Source organism: Perca flavescens, chromosome 14 (genome assembly GCF_004354835.1).
Source record: "Perca flavescens isolate YP-PL-M2 chromosome 14, PFLA_1.0, whole genome shotgun sequence".
Lineage (NCBI taxonomy): Eukaryota > Metazoa > Chordata > Actinopteri > Perciformes > Percidae > Perca > Perca flavescens.
The window spans coordinates 13,152,872-13,170,486 of record NC_041344.1 but is presented as its reverse complement, the minus strand read 5'-3'; the positions used below and the strand labels follow the sequence as shown (position 1 = coordinate 13,170,486).

Below are 17,615 nucleotides of genomic sequence, written 5' to 3'. Positions count from 1 at the left end.
GAGGATTTGAAAGCTCTTTGTTTGCAAGCAGCTTTACTCTGGTTTGAGTTGTAGTTTCTCATACAATAAAAATGTGGCAAAACCTGAAATCAGGACAGATGGTTCCTTCATACCAATAGTGCAGGGGTGGCGAAACTGTGGCTCTTGAGCCACATGCGGCTCTTTGCCTGCTCCTTTGAGGCTCTTACTGTGTGGCTTGGGGCTGTGTTATTGGTAGATTTTTTTTTTACTTTTTGAAACATTTCAGATAAGTTTAAAAAAAAAAAAAAAGCATTTGAATGATGCATTTGCCAATTATTTTAAAATAAAAAAATGCAGCAGAGTTTTTTTTTTTTTATGGACAGATTCTGCAACCTGAGGAAAAAAAGCGGCCACAGATCACCTTCCTCATTAACCCTTTTACTACGGATTGTTTGAAAGCCCCTCTAGTGACAAATGAGTGAAAGAGTGGCAACAACAGAGTACAACCTGACCTAAAAAGGATTGTGGATAACAAAGACTGTCAGGTTTCCCACTGAGTCAATCTAAGTAAAAAAAATAAAAAAAACTATGAAAACTGCTATGTATTATGACTTTCATTAGATCTGGAAGTCACTGTTGCAATATGGACGTGCATGTATTGTGTGGCTTTTTGCTATGGTGCGTGTTTTCTTGTTGCTCTTTATGCTGAACTGGTTGGCCACCCCTGCAATAGTGGAATCCTTTCCACTGTGACGCACCAAAAGCCGAAAAACCAGTTGGTCCTGCAGAGCGGGAATGAGCAGTGGACATACAAGAAGAAACCAAATCACAACAGTGATAAACACAGACCGGAAGTTTTTGTAAGTAATTTGTATATTTATTGCATTCCACAAATTGTTTGCATACCAAAATTTTGACACAGCTACACATTTCTTTTTCAGAAAATAATGCCAAAAGTGTCAATTTTAGGAATTCAACTTTAATGATTTGTGTTAAATATAGAATATCTAAAGATTGTCTCAAATTTCTGCAATCTCAATTACATTGCAATATCTACAAACATGATTCAAGTTAATCACGTTCCCCACACATTTCACATATCCAAAACTAACAAGATAAACAAAGCTTTTACACCAGAGTTTAAATAACCGGTTAAACACAGAACTGATGAAGCTATTTGTGTGAACAAGCTAACCAAAGAGAAATATTTTCACAGACACTACCAGACATAAGCCAAGAGACAATTTACATTATGTTAGCTACACGTTAACAAAGCGAACAAATGGCAATAAATGAAATTACTAGAAACAAATGTTCATAGGAGCTTTGAAATCTATATATTTGGAATGTTCTGACTTTAAAAAATTACAATGCAGTGGGTCAAAAGCAACAAACTAAAAGGAATAGTTCGACATTTTGTTAAGTACGATTAATCCTCGTTTTACACACACACACACACACACACACACACACACACACACACACACACACACACACCCACACCCACTTGTAAAACAAAATCACTACCACCTTTAAAAGCTCAATAGTAAAGTTACGTGTGGGTAAAAAGGAGGTGCTAGTAGCCACAATTTTTACCTTTAGACTGTCCCAAGCTAGCCATTAGCTAGCCATTTCCCGTTTCCAGTCTTTATGCTAAACTAATGGCTACTGGCTGTAGCTCCATAAAAATGCAAATAAAACAAATAAGCGCATTTCCCAAAATGTTGGACTATTCTTTTGACTTGCACTAATTCACCTACAAAAACAATTTAGTCATGCAGTGAAATGCCTACCATGTGATTCATGAATATGAACTTAATTCCACACATTTTTCAAGTGGAGAAAGTAAATTAGAGGGCATGTTAGACAAGTGGCGGACTACTTGTATCATCTTTGATGTCTTGTGTTACACTTTAAATTGTCAACTAACAATTTAATATCTCTTATAGTAAAATGAGGACTGGGACAGCTTACTGAGTAATCTAAATACAAAAACAAAAGAGGGAATTTAAACGGATATAAAATTTGTGTGTAGATCAAGAATAGTGACCACAACACCCATACGTTTAAAAAAAAAAAAAAGGAGAGGAGAGGAGCGAGCATTTAATCATTGTAGTGCTGGTGTGTGTGCAATAAGTGTGTGTGTGTTTGTGTGCACTTTGTGTTATCCATCTTCCGCTGTATTTTCTTTCAAACCAGGACGTTGGCCACAAACAGAGCAGTGATGGTGGTGAGGGTCAGGCTCAGAGCGGAGGTCCCGGGCAGACCGGGCGCAGCATTGCACAGGTCGGTGTTGCAGCATGTCATGGTCATGCTGTAGAAGGTGTTGTTGCCACCGAAGGTAACTTGTTCGGTCATGTTGCATTTGGCCACTGCTAAACAGCCCTTTTTCTTGATATCAAAGTAACCAGCTGTGAAGTAACAACAAACACGCACACAATCACCGTCAGTGTCTAATGTTCATTGTGTTGGACTGTAATGGTTGCACAGTGAGGAGGTATGCACTGCATTTTGTGGTTGTTGGCCATTGGTTTCCATAGGATATACTAACCAATTAGCAGCTGAACCGTATTGAGGTATATACACAAGTTACATTATCATTGGCATAAAGTTAAAGGCAGAATTTATGTTCACTATGATGAATTTCACAACTCAAGCTTAAACTGTAAGAAATTAAAAAGGAAACCCGACAGCTGTCCGGGACACATTAAGAAAACTAAAACTCACGCAGCCAAGCTGAGCTACACAATATTTCCCACGTACACCCTGGCATCTGCAGGTGTACACCATGAGATAAAATAACCCATGACTGGAACCATTCGCTTTAATGACAAAAAAATTCTGTTGATCAACCGATTGAGTAATCAAACAATCCTTGTCTTAACCTTTTGATGAAAATGCTTTTTACAAGCACCAAGGTATTCTCCTTTATTGCAGTTACATATGCATTTTAAGAATGCAAAAATTGGGTTTTATCCAAGTGTTGAAGTGGTGACAACCTTCCTTTCAGAAAAAATGTTGTCCGGCGAGATTGTTAACTTCTGAACTCCTTACCTGCTTTCCCGAAACCACTGAAGCATCGTTCTCCGCTGTTACATGTAGTATTGGTGGTAAAGCACAAGCTACTTAAGCCAAGGCTGCATTTGTAGCACGTCAGAGCTTGAACTGGTATCAGACAGTTGGGGGGAAGGGAGATTGAGGCAAGGAGAGAAGAACAATAGTAAAATTAGTGTAAACAGATTTGCAACAGGCTATAATAAGGGATGTTAAAATGTAGGCTAATTTAAAACGTAGCCACACTAAAACATCTTCCGTTTGTCTGAAATAAAAGCCTTTGCTGATACGGTTTCAGTGTTTAACATCCAGTCACATGATGCAGTTCGGCCTTACAGTTCTTACATGGTTGACTATGAGATAATGACAAAGTCAGTGATCATGGGCAATATGAAATAATGGGTGACCTTTGTTGAGGTCATACCAGCTGTTGGTAGCACCTGATTCAGTCTTAACTCATACACTTAGCATAAAACTGTTATCACACTTAATATTTACTATTTATTATTGACTTATGTTAGCACCTTATACTTATATAGCTTACATGACACCTATTCTTTGGTTTCCATTTTGTTCTGTTGATCGAAAAATGTATAAACTAATCGTTCCTAGTTCCAACCTTGATGAAAAGCTTATGTTTTCACCAATTAAATACATTTTGTGGTGCTTTTCTTTATCCAAATTGAGGGTGTAAGGATAGAGTTTCTTGCATATATGAAGGAAAAAAATAAAAAATAAACTTCACAAATTGGGGATTTTAAGCTGTATAAACAAATCCTGAGCCTATTTTACCAGCTGTTATTAGTTTCCAGACAGAAAAATGACTGCAGACTACAGGTAATAGTACCCTGTGTAGAACCTACACATTCAAACCATTAGTTTGCACGATGGGACATCTGAATTCAGTTTATATTTGAGGTTTGTTGACAAAGACCATGCCTCACAGATAACAGGCCTTAAAAGGTAGTCATCAACTCAGGATGGATGTTTGTCAGCTCACATGAAAGAAGCAGGTTTTTAACAACAGAACGGCAGTCAATTTGGACAATTTCAGAGCCGCATGTAGTGATGAATGTGAGGCTTGCACATCAGGAAATAAAATTAAATAAATACAATTGTATGGATAGGCAATAAAAAGCACAAACATAAATACAGAACCACAGCTTAAAAACTATTTAACACCTAAAGATAAGTTTAGTCGTAACAGTATACAATTGTAAAATTGTATACTGTTGGATTGTAAAATTACATGTTAAAAAACTGGATTGGAACAAAATATAGAGAGGGAGATGTAAATAAAACCAACCCAGTGGGTACTGTGGCTTGAGAGGGTTACTGGCCTCAAGTCATCTGAGGTGAAAAAGTAATAAATTAAATTCTCTCAGGAACACCTGTATGCACCTGTAAACTTGATACGTCACTGTAACTCTGATAAAGTAATAAAGCTACTTGATAACAAACCCTCTATTACTACAAGGTGGATTTAATGTTTTCCTGGACACACACCAAACTAAATACATGTTTAGCAATAAAGCCGCTCTGCAGATCACAGCTGTCTTTTCTTACTTCTTAAGTGTACAGATTTTCCTGCTACTAACCCTAACTCAAAGGATAACTTTTTATAGATTTAAGAAAACCAACTCATTGCCGTTTATTGCCGTGGTGATGCACCAAGCCTTAAAGCCAAGTGGCCATTGTAGACTGAAACTATGTGACTAAGTGCTGGGAGGGAAGATACTCAAAGCCTTTGTTAGAAACCTGTCGGTCCAGTTCTACATCACTGTCCTATGACCAGAATCTTCATGGAAGTGCCCACTGAAGTAATTTCTGATAAGTTCCCTTTTCTTTTTTAATGTTTGATCAAGATTTAGTTAGTTTAAAACTATTAAACAAGTTTGTGAAGCCACTGAGTGTTGTTTGACCTTAGTGTGTGTAAATGCAACATGGGCTCTTTCCCCTGTGTAAAGTTCATACAAGAATTCACTAAAAGTCATAAAAAAGGTCCAGGTGCATTGTACAACTCAATTTTGTGAATTTTAACCAGAGCCTCCTTAAGCAGAATAAGTAAAAGAGTAAGACTGTCGTGTTAGGGTGTAGGAAATAGTTTAAATTCTGCTACACACATTATTATAATCATTTTTTTGGGCTCGTCTAATGTTTTTATTGTGAAACACTGTATAATTTAACCGAGTGGTTCCCAATCTGATGGATCATGAAATAAATTAAAGGAGCAGGATGAGAGGATTTCCTGGGTAGGAAATAGGAAAAAAATTATTCTGCCAGAAAAATGAATAAATCTTATTTTTTTTGCTTTTTTCTTGTGAAACACTATCGTTTTACCTTTACAGGCCTCTAAAAATGACTCTTATCTCAGGTCTGATGAGGTCATAAGCAAAACACATTTGGCAACCATACACTTTGTCAGTGACTTGTCATAGCTGGGGCATGGCCTGTGGCGGAGTGGCCGTGGGGGAAAACAATCCATTCCCCTTGAATGGATAACACAGCGTCAACCCAGTATGGTCTACTCAAAATAACTTTTACCGTCCGACAGAGCAAGATACATTACAAAAAACTGAGCCATATTGGTACATTATATGTGAGTGACTGGACAACTGACCCAACGGAATGGCCAGAGGTGTTGTTTCCCGAAATTTTTTGTTAACGTTAGCTACCTGATTGAGTCTCCAGATGAGACCCAGCTAACGTTAACCGTTCGCTTATCTTAGATGATTCAAGCTGACTGTATTATCAGTAATGTTATCCCAGGGTCATCAAACAGTTTATGGTTATCCCACGTTCATTAAAGCTATATTAAAGACCAGTATGTCTGAGCATGTTAAATGAATAAACTCCTTGTAACCGTTAGTTTGGACTGTAGCAGCGACCTAAGTGGTATTAACACCGGCTCCGTCTGTCTATTTGGCAGTATATAAAACTTAAGATCATGATTTTTTAAACTTATTAGAGGCACACAGCAACTTTTTGGCATTGTACTAAGCACAAAAATAACCGTAAATATGACAAATATTAAAGATTATCCGCTAACAAGGTCTACACTCACCCACACATTAATTAATATATATGTAATATATTTACAGTAATAAATCCAAAAATGATCCCAATGAGTCATCAGATATTAAGGAAACATGCCAAGTTGAAATACAATCTTTTCGGACAACAATGCTAATGTGAAGTATTGCCTGGCTATGTGAGGCAAGCGTTAGCAACCAACTTGCCAGCAACATTGTTGTGGATGCTTCAGTCAGCAATGCAGCAATTGATTATTAGAACTGATGCTAATCAACTTATATTATTTTTAACTGATTATTTAAGTAAAGGATTAATTCACTAGAATTCTAAAGAATAGAATAATCTCACACGTTGAGGAAAGATGCAGCTCTTATCAGCAAACCGTCTCACATTAAAGCATCACAATACATTTTACAAAAACATGTAAGGCAATCACTCCGGTAGAGAAGATGGATGATATTTAACTCCGGTATTTGAGATAGAGAGAGAAATATTTACTGCTATATTACTGACGTGTTTGCTGGGCCGACTCCTCAATATTCACCTTTTTTCCCCCCAGCTGTGTCTGACATGTATTCAAGTCACAAAATAAAACATGTATGGCCTGATTTCAATTTTAATTTGATAATACCAGAGATTAAAAAGCATGGCCACGCCTTTTTACACAAACTGTCCCACACTCTGTCCTGCTGGTTTCAGTTACACCCGAGTTGGTGTAGAAACTGACAATTTAAAAGACAATGCTCATGTCCTCTCTTATTACTCCTATTATTAGATAATCTCACGCATACACTTAATATGTATTCTGTTGAGGGATAGAACAGATTTCATCAGGGAGACAAAATGACCAAAAAAACTTTAGAAATAAGGGTGCCTACAAATCACACTTGCTTTTACAAGATTACTAAAAAAATAGTTCTATAGTAAAATGTCAGCACACAAGTCCTAAGGTGAGTCACTGGTAATAACCGTCTCATATGATCTTGGTATAGCCACACATAGCAAAACGTAAGCGCTATTCAATGCTAACCAACGCGTTGCCTTGTGGAATCCAGTCTGACGTGATCCTCTGACCTATTGAGTAACCTCCCCATTGACACAACACACATTCACACAAACAAATGTCTTGCTCAAGACTTTTTCCAGCACAAAAGGTTTATTGTGAGAGGAGAGTCTGGAGGTGAAGTGACAGGACAGTAAAGTTTAATGATGTTCAATTACAGAAGAGTGTTCACTGCAGCAGAAGTGTCTAAACATATAATTGATTGTGTCTTCACCACACACACGAGTTTAAATTCGACATCCACCGAGCCAAAAGGCTTATGTTATCATTAGTTAGCTCGTTCCGTTTTCCTAACTGCGTCGCAAGTTAGGAGTATATCTGGGAACTTCATGGAGACAGCTAAAGTTAATGTTAGCTGTTAGCTAGTAAGAAGCATTTTAATATATGGGTAGTTTTGTTTTGGGTAGTTCAAGCTACAATATTGCATTCATTTTGTATACAATATCTTCATCTGCAAAGTAATTAACTACAGCTGACAAATGTAATTTAAATTTTAAAAATATTTGTTGCTGACATGTAGATGAAGTAGAAGTATAAAGTTGCAGAAAATGTAAATACTTAACAAGTAGCACTGCATTGTACTACTTGAGTAAGGTTATCTGCCCTACAAAAGGCCAGAGACCAGTTATTGCAAAAACTGAAGTTAGTTTTCTGGCTGATTATTCTACTTAAGACTGGCAACAGACTGACAATACTAACACTTCACACTACCTTTGTAAAATCTTCCATGAGAGGCTAATATGTAATATGATCATAAAGTTTTAAGGGATTAAATGAATCTGTTTTGCTAAATTTTTACCAGATATGTTACACTGACTTTATTTTGTAAGACTGTTAAGTGTATGTAAACTTATTCAAAAGGATTTACATTACATTTCATTAATTTCAATAAATGACAGTAGTTAAGTTAAGAGCCCTATTCATTAGTAAAGGAACTTTTGAGGATGGAATTTAAATACTACAGCTAGTTATACCACCTAGAATTGAGCAAAACTCAACCGTTGCCATCAATTTTATAACAAGGAAACCAAGGAAAACTAAGGTGTGGCACATTGTGTGCAGTGTCAGCTGAATACTGCCCTCTAATGCTCTGTCACTGAAACTACAGATCATGGAGCCCCTTGGGTTCTACCCACATATATGTATATAACTGGCTCTACCACAAGATCAGGTTTTTGTATTGCTTTGGTACTATTATCTCAAGTAGGTGGTTAACCTCACAGTGCTTAGTACAAAACTCAAAGCAGATAGCAGTTTTTTCAAACATTCAATCACATGTTAAAGTGACTAAGTACAAAAGACAGAATTACAGTAACTTTTTCACCACACCTAATCAGTGTGTTATCAAAGACAATACCTTTCATATGAAGTAATTGTCCATCACAATGCAATGCTCACACTACTTTTGATATGCTTCTCTTCTGATTTGCATATATACATTTCACCAACATTTAATCCAACTGCTCTTAATGGTTAATCACTAAACCGTTTGGTAAACCTATATATTTTGAATTTGTTTGTCAGCTATATTAAATGCGTGTATGTATGAACATTTAAATGACATGTAACCACACATAATGAATACTCGTTATTGCTAATTCACCTAGTAGCAACCACAATTGGTCTCCCTACGGTACACTAAGGAGCATGATAGACCGCAAGGAATAGGAAGAGGGATCCAGAGGTGTGCATGGGCACCAACAGAGAGGCCAGAGGTTACTGTAAAAACTAATTTGGCTAAATGATTGTAGAGGAAGTCTTCATTGATCACAACTTTGTTACACATAGGATAGATATTATGGAAATTAGAGATTCTGTAAATGATGGGTAATGTAAGTGTATTACCTACTACAGTATGTATGTGAAAACTGTAATCCATCTTTTACACAGCTGTAGCATATTACTTTCAGCACTTCTAATGTCGATTTGATTGTATCTTGCATTGTTTGTTACTGGAGTCACTGGTAGTTAAAAACAACTAAACCAAAAAGATATGTTGTGATTTGGTGATTAAACCGCATGTTCTCATGACATTTCACAAAAAGCTTATACTGTATTTTCACTCAATGGTTGTGTGGTGATAGATGTTTACAATCCAAATGAATGCAAAATGTAATTCAAAGTTTTGAATGAAAGACAGTCTGTGTTACAAGTGTGATGAGTTTGGAGTGGTGTACTAAGAGTTGTGAAATTGTACCACATAGTTGTGATAATAGTACCAAAGCGAAAGAAAAAAAAACCCAAGGGAACCCAAAACAGAAAAATAACAAAGAACAACAAATTAACTAACAGTGCCTTTGTTTAAAAGACTAAAGTCCTGTTAAAATCTAATACTAAGGAGGTAAAGAAAAAAAAAGTGATTACAGAGAAATAACCACACTGATGTGGTTAATAGTGTCTAGGCATATTCCTTGTGCTTTGGGAAGAGTCACTCAATAACTTTGTCCCTAATTCACTACTAAAAGATTTTAAAAAGCTTTGTATCATTTATTATTTGAAGGTTTCAACTCGCTGTGGGGAACAACTGGGAAGAAAAACAGTCAACAAGCCAAAATTAAACTCACAATGTGAGTCATGCACTATAACGCCAAACCCGCTGTGCACGGGAAGTTAAAGTGAGACGGCATGTCATGAGATCAATTTGCAAACAAGTTTATACATACAAGATTATGAAAAGTAATGTGAGGGTAAATATTCAAAGACTGCCATCAAAGCATCTGCTAAAACTGGGACCATTATCATTCTCACACCTACAGCCTCACAAAAGGTCAATATGAATAGGGTGGGTCTAGTGTCTGTGTAAATATACAAGGATAGGATTAGCCAGACTGATGGGAAGGAGCAGTCAGATTAAATGTTTTGTCCCCCTCGAAATTAATTTTTACAGATTAATGAAACATAATTTAAGTAAAAGTAAGTAGGTAAAATGTATTTATGAAGAGCTTTTCACAGAAATAAGTCAAAGTGCTTTACAGAGGCATACGAGCACAGTAGAAACACAACACACAATGGGTGTTGTGTCACCCAATAATGTTGAAAGTTCAGACAAGTGCCTACTGGTCAACCAAATGAAACAGCTTTACCTGCTTTTTTCAAAGGAATGCACAGAAAGAGCAGACCATATATAGGGGGCAGAGCATTCCATAGTTTTGGCACTATGGACTCCAAAGCACAATCGTCTCAGGTCTTAAGATGGTGGCGTGGGACATACAGTAAATATACTATAGCATATTCAACCTAAGAGAGTGAGCGGACAAATATTTAACTGTTTAGCAACATATGCAGAAGCCTGACCGTACTATGCTCTGCATTAAAGAATTTTAAACTGAATCCTATATGCAAAACTTTAAAAAAAAGCAAAAATAATTTGTATTTAGTACAAAATGTAATTCAAATCCAAAAACAGAAGAGTTGACCTACTTTAAAGACAAAGATGTAAACACTAAAAAAGGAGATACAAAAATTGGTCAATAGTCTCCCAACTTGACAAATTTACTGCCATCTGGATTAAAACGTAGCCAAGTTTTTGTCTATTTTACTGGTGATTGGAGGAAACCTCACAGTAGCCTGTCACATGTTGACCTCAAAAATCGACCAGATTCAATAATTTACCATTTGTGAATGAGAGCTGTCAGTCTTCCTCTATAATTCGAATTTCATTTGTTATTTTTTTTAAATATTCAAATAATATTTGAATATTTAATGCTCAAATGCAGCCTGTTAAATATGTACTACACTACTCAGGCTTCTGCATTGACAATGCCACTATAAGTATGTGGTTGTTGTTACACATTCAGTCCACTAGAGTGACTTTCAACATCAGCCTGGCCTTGAAGGGGATCTATGTAATGGCACATTGCATTTCTTGCATGCCGCTCTCCGTTTAAATTATATTCCACCACGAGCACACAGCAACAAACACATCAACAGAGAACTCCGTAATGAAACATTATCTAACAAGTGTAGCTAGTGAAGTGGCTCTGTTGTAAAGGCCAACATTGCTCGGTTAGCTCAATGACATGTTAGAAAGCACAGCCGAAACGATTGGTCATGAAATAAAAGTAACAGTGTTAGCCACAATGATAACGGCATTGATAACTAAGCCAAACCGTGCTGCCACTACTATTTTATTGATTTATAAGCAACCAGTTTCTTGCAGATTGTCTCGTTACTGAGAATACAGCTATAGAAGGTAATATACAAAGTTGATGCTAACTGACAGCTGTACGGCAGCTAACATTAACTTTAGCTGTCTCCATGAAGCTCTCAGCTAAGCTCCTATAACTCCCGACGCAGTTAGGAAACCAGAACGAGCAAACTAATGATAACATAAGCACTTATGCTCGGTGGATGTCAATTATAAAAGTAGTTAAAACTATTTTGCATCCTTCTACCGATTTCCAGCCGTAGCCTGTCACTCCCCCTTGTACCAACTTTACTCGATACGTAATGTTAACTCACAATGCCTTCAGTTTCTCGCTCCCGTAACTTATTGTTCAGACGTGACATGAGAAGATGGAGATTAGCTAACGTTAGCCAACCTATTTATATATATATATATAAAAAAATAAAACATTCAAATATTGGTGACGTGTCCTACGAGGGGTGATAAAACTATTGATTTGTTTTATACGAACGTTAAGGATGGCTATGTTTCTAATGTGCTTCCTCCGCTGGGTAAATCGGACCATAACCTGATAACCTTGATGTCTAAATATACTCCGGTGATACGGAAACAGCCGATAACGTCAAAGACTGTGCGCATCTGGTCAGAGGATGCCTGTGAAACACTAAGGGGGTGCTTTGAATGCACAGACTGGACTGTATTCTTTGATGGTGATAATGATCCGGATAGTATCTCTGACAAAGTGACTTGTTATATTAATTATTGTGTTGAGTCTATAATTCCTTGTAAATCAATCAAATGCTTTCCCAATAACAAACCATGGGTAACCAGAGAAGTTAAGATTGCAATAAATAAGAAGAAAGCTGCTTTTTATAGTGGTGATAAAGATATAATTAAAAATGCCCAAAGAGAATTGAAAGTAATTATCAGACAGGGTAAATTAAAGTATAAGGAAAAGGTTGAAGGAAACATGTCCTGTAATAACACAAGAGGACTATGGAATGGTATGAAGTCTATTACTGGATATGGGTCCAGTAAACCCAGTTTATGTAATTTGGGTGTACAGGCTAACGATGCCAATACTTTTTTTGCAAGGTTTGATGAATCTGACTTCTCTACACTTCATGAGAATGTTCTTTTTAATCTTAGGCAGAGCAACTCTGAGGACTGTAGCCCTGCTATTATTCTAAACACTGAAGAGGTTCGTCAGCAGTTAAGGCGTACTAAATCAAATAAGGCAGCAGGCCCTGATGGTGTGCACCCACGCACCCTAAAAAGTGTGTGCTGACCAGCTGTGCTCCGTTCTCCACTCACTGTTTTCTTTGTCTCTGTCTTCTGCTAAAATCCCGGTTATGTGGAAAACCTCCTGTCTGATCCCTATTCCCAAAAAAGCTAAGGTGTCTAACAGTCTTTCAAATCTGAGGCCTATAGCTCTGACCTCGCACATTATGAAGTGTTTCGAGAGGGTTGTACTAGAGCATCTGACTAGACAGGTGTCTGCCTTTCAGGATCCTTTGCAGTTCGCATATAGGAAAGGTGTGGGGGTAGATGATGCACTATTATATATGGTTCACAATATTTACAGTCATCTTGAAACTACTGCCAGTTCCGTTAGGATAATGTTTTTGACTTTTCGAGTGCTTTTAATACTATACAGCCTCATATTTTAGCTAGTAAATTAATTGATTTTAAATTGCATAATACCACTATTGCCTGGATTTTAGATTACCTTTTAGCACGACCACAGTTTGTTAGGATTGGTAACAAACATTCTGATACCATTCTAACTAATACTGGAGCACCTCAGGGCACAGTTTTATCTCCCTTTTTATTTTCTCTTTATACTGCTGACTACAGGCATAGTCAGCCATCTTGTTGGGTACAAAAATTCTCGGATGACACTGCTTTAGTGGGTTTACTTAATCAGGGTGATGATCTTGCCTACAGAAGAGAGGTGCAGTCTTTTTACACCTGGTGTGAGTCTAACTTTATGAAACTGAACGTAGGAAAGACCAAAGAACTTGTTATTGATTTTAGGAAGAAAAAAGAGAAGGTCCTTCCAGTTACAATTAATGGGCAGTTGATTGAAATTGTGCAGTCATATAAATTCTTAGGTATATACCTGGACGAAAAAATTAAACTGGAAGGAGAATACGAATGTCCTAATGAAGAAGGCTCAGTCGAGATTGTTCTTTTTGAGAAAACTTAGATCATTCAACATCAGCACAAAGCTCTTAAATGTTTTTTATCAAGGGATTTTGGCTAGCGTACTTTTTTATGCTGTACTGTGCTGGGGAGGCAGTATATCTGTTGAGGACAAAAATAGGATAAACAAGTTAATCAAGAGAGCTGGTTCAGTTATTGGTCTTAACCTGGATGTACTGGAGGTTACTGTAGAGAAGAGGATTAGTTCAAAACTAAAAATTGTCCTGCTTTTTGAAGGCCATCCATTACACCCACTGTTCAAAGGACTCCGAAGCTCTTTCAGTGAGCGATTGGTAATGCCTCGGTGCTCTAGTGAGCGCATGAGAAGGTCTTTTGTTCCCGCTGCGGTTAGATTTTATAACCTACACTGTTAACCGTTGGATATTATTTTTGTCTTTTATAATTTATTTATTTATTTATTGTCTCCTTATCACGGTCTATTGGTCTACTAGTCCAGAATTATTTGTTTGTTTATTTGTTTTTTAGTTGTGTATTGTGTTCGATTGCTGTATGGTTGGTGGCAAACCAGTTTCCCTATCGGGATTAATAAAGTTTTTTCAATTCAATTCAATTCAATTCAATTCAATTATTGATTTTTTTACTATTCAAATTATATTCAACTTTCAGAATTTGTTCCAACAGCCCTATTGTGAATCAACTATTTAAGTAAAGTATTTGTAGGCTTTAAAAAAGGTCAAAGTTATCACCTGAGAGTGTAAAAAAGCAGCCAGGATGGGAATAGGGTTCCTGCTAAGAAGTGTAGGAAACAGGAGACCCAAATAACAGAGTTATAGGCATCCAGAGAAGACAAATTGACTACAATAGCCTCAAAACACAATAGTAGAAGAACAAATGACCATTTTAAAGCACCCAGTCTATAGAGCCTGTGTAGAAGTGGAATTTGAGACTTGGGCAAAGCCTCAACAGTTACAGGGTGAGGAATTTCTCATGCAATGGCTGGCAGGCTGGAACATGATTCAGTCTTTAAAATTCTGGGGGAAAAACAGAACATCCTCGTCCCACAAACAGGCTGCCTCACCCCAACCTGTAATAACAGCATTAGAGTAAAGCCTGGGATGTGCATAGAGGGTAAACAGCAAAACTGCAGCTTTGTTTAACCGGTGACTCATTCTGTGTTCTATTGAATCTTACGTAGTCCTTTAAAACATAAAAAATGTTTTTAGGGCTGCATCAAACCAAGGTGATATGTCCAAATTTCTGGTTTTATCGGAACCACAGTTCAAATATTTAGCTTCCTGTCAGAGATGAAGAAAACCAGCAAATTCTCACATAAGCATTTTTGCTTGAAAGATTACAGAAATAATTAATCAATGATCAAAATAGTTAATTTTCTGTCAGTTGACTAATTATTTCAGTTCTGAATGATTCAACGGTTTATCCATTAGCCTACTTTTAGCCAATTATTATAACAGTTTTTACATTACTTTAAGCTAACGGTTTCAACGGTTTAGCTAACTATTTCAACGGTTTCATTACATTAAGCCAACTATAAACTGTATATCAGTTGCCTTTAGCTAACTGTTTTTCACCAGTTTGTCCATAACTAAAGACCATTTCAACTGTTTATCGGTTACCTGCAAAGTTAGTTATCTATTTAAACTGTACATATGCTAACACTGATTTTCAACTGTTTCATTAACCTACTTTTAGCTAAATGTTTTCCCCATTATTTTGTAACTGTTTTAAACATTTTCCCTATTACTTTTGGCTAACCCAAATCAATTGGGATGACTGATGGCTCTTATAGATGACATTAAGAGAAACACAAAATGGATATAACAACCAAACAGTGATAGCTAGGGCATCTGCAACAGTCAAACAAGTTCATTATAGCCTTTTGTCCACCAAGCAGTCCGGTTCAGTTCCGTTGAGTTCGGTTTGTTACACTGTAGCTACATGTTACATCAGAACAGTTATTTTTACCTTTCTGTCTAAAGTTGTGAATGGTAGGCTTACCAGTAAAAATCGCTCCATTTAGGCTACATGTAGGCTAATCTTAAATGACAGTTTGGCCATTTGTCACAAAAGGTGCCCAGATCCAGTTTTGGGCACCCTGCCCTTAAATGATGTGAGCACATCACTGGTAGGCTATACAGAGTGTACACTCAAACTGTAATTTCCCCATTGGGGCTCAATACAGAGTATTTAAATACATTAAACAACAGCACCCAGGTCTGCAGCCTTCAACACTAAGCACAATAGGTTAAACAAAAAAATAACGGAACACTTGTGACGCTGCTGACGCACACTTAATCATCTAACGTTACATCTTGCAAAAAGAAGTGTCATTTCTGAACATAGCAATACTGAAGACACTACTTTCTGTGACGTTGATTAAATCAACCAATAAACACAGCCGCACCAAACTTCATGTAGCCTACCTCGGGGGAAATGTTTAAATAAATTAAGTTTTAATAAGTTAATTTCACCTTTAGAGGTTCGTTTTTATAAGTTACGTTTTAAAATGATGGACAACTATTTGCAATTTTAAAGGAATTAAGTCATAATTGATTTAGGGTTAGCCTACTTACCGACTGCAAAGCAGAATCCGAGTGCAAAAAGCTGGAGAATAATTCTGTTCATCTTGAAAAAAGGACAGGAATAAGGTAGGCTAACAAACTCGACTTTCTGGAGCGGATGCTTGCCACTGAGACTCAGACCGTTATAATGTTTGAACAAATAACGTTTTCCCCACCATTTATAATCTTCCACTCCCATCCAAACGTCACCGTTATCCAATCAGAGGAGGTCTTCTGGGACATCCACACAGTTTTTTTTTAGCTCGCCCACCTGTGGGAATCACGGGTTGGGTGATATTACATTTCAGCAGTAAGATAAAGTGTGGAAAAGCTGGGGAAACCTGTGGGGAAAACAGGGAATTGATGATTTTAAGGTGATGTATTTAACCCCTTATGTGTCATTACAATACATGGATTTATAGTGTTTTGGTGGTGCTGAAAGGTGACTTTCATGTTGTTTATGGCCCCTTAAGCCTTTCGTTTTAGAGGCAAATATTATTTTAACTCTACTCACAATATCCTATCTAAAGGATACTTCTTCCCCCTGTGTGTTTTAATCTATAGTAGTGCCAAAAGGGACAGCTACATTGACATAATTGACCAAATCAGGATTATCAATATTTGTCTTCCTGGTACAATTACCCATGGCACCTCTTGCTCAAAGTGACTCAGTTAACAGATCACATACAGTACCCCAGTCTATCATGGCCTCTTAAATCTCCTGCCCTAACTCAACAGGTTAAAAATGAAAAAAAGAAAGTGTGTGTCAGGTCAGTGAAGACTAAAGTTAAACTGGTCAGTTATAAATGAGTACATTTGTTAAGAAATTAAGTCCATTATGACAAAGTAAACTTATTCAGCTTTTGCTCTATTCTTTACTCTATAACACACTAAATTATTAGACAAGAGTTCATTTCCTCCAGAGCTGCTGGACAGACACAGGTTTAAGTCATGTTTTTAGCTCAACTGTCTAGAGTACAATGGGGTTGTAAAGCAAACGTGGGCCATCATGTTGGTCACAGCAGCAGGAGGGACACCCAAAATATCATACAGTATAAACTTATATTTTTTATATAAACTTATAACACATTTAATTATTGCATCAACTCCTCTTTCCTGTTAGTGCACACTGTGAACATCAGCTAAAGCACCAAATACCATCTCATTATGTTATAACCACTATATATAACCACTACAGAACACACTGAAACTGATCCCAGGTTACGCATAAATTACAACTCTTGCGCACTCTTGATATTTAGAGTAATATTGTACTCCACTTGACAAATAAGTATTATGTGAGTACTGGAAGCAATAATACATTCTGTACTACTGTCTGAAATTGCTGTAAATCCCGGTCTCCTGTTTGCTTTGAAACTGCTTATCGAGGCATGAGAAATCTAAACTGTAAAATTCCAATAATAGGCCTATATTTTTACATTATATATCTATTTATAATAATATAAAAACAAGATGTGGTTTTGACACAAAATTGTTGAAAAGAGTATCATCAAGACCAAACTAGAGAAGGGAGGTTTCTGCAGGTCCTTCCTCCCATGTGATGAAGCAGCCTCACTTCTAGTCTTCAAGTCTAAGCAAATCTAGTCTCGCCCAGAGTTAGTCCCCAAACATT

General features: G+C 36.9%; 1 protein-coding gene across 1 annotated transcript; it reads right to left on the bottom strand.

The window, feature by feature from the left end:
• Positions 1 to 920: 920 nt before the first annotated feature.
• spaca4l (sperm acrosome associated 4 like) lies at positions 921 to 16,181 on the bottom strand. The gene is made up of 3 exons (XM_028597815.1): positions 15,995 to 16,181; positions 3,016 to 3,126; positions 921 to 2,372 (listed from the first exon to the last, which is right to left on the bottom strand). The coding sequence occupies exons 1-3, from the start codon at positions 16,179 to 16,181 to the stop codon at positions 2,152 to 2,154; spliced, it is 519 nt and encodes a 172-aa protein (XP_028453616.1). The 3' UTR covers positions 921 to 2,151.
• Between the last annotated feature and the right edge of the window lie 1,434 nt (positions 16,182 to 17,615).

Coding starts and splice junctions, on each gene's coding strand:
- spaca4l (XM_028597815.1), bottom strand. CDS start 16,181: ATGGGAGTGGAAGATTATAAATGGTGGGGAAAACGTTATTTGTTCAAA. Junction 3,127..15,994: donor CGGATTCTGCTTTGCAGTCG/GTAAGTAGGCTA, acceptor GTCTGATACCAG/TTCAAGCTCTGACGTGCTAC. Junction 2,373..3,015: donor CAGTGGTTTCGGGAAAGCAG/GTAAGGAGTTCA, acceptor GTTACTTCACAG/CTGGTTACTTTGATATCAAG.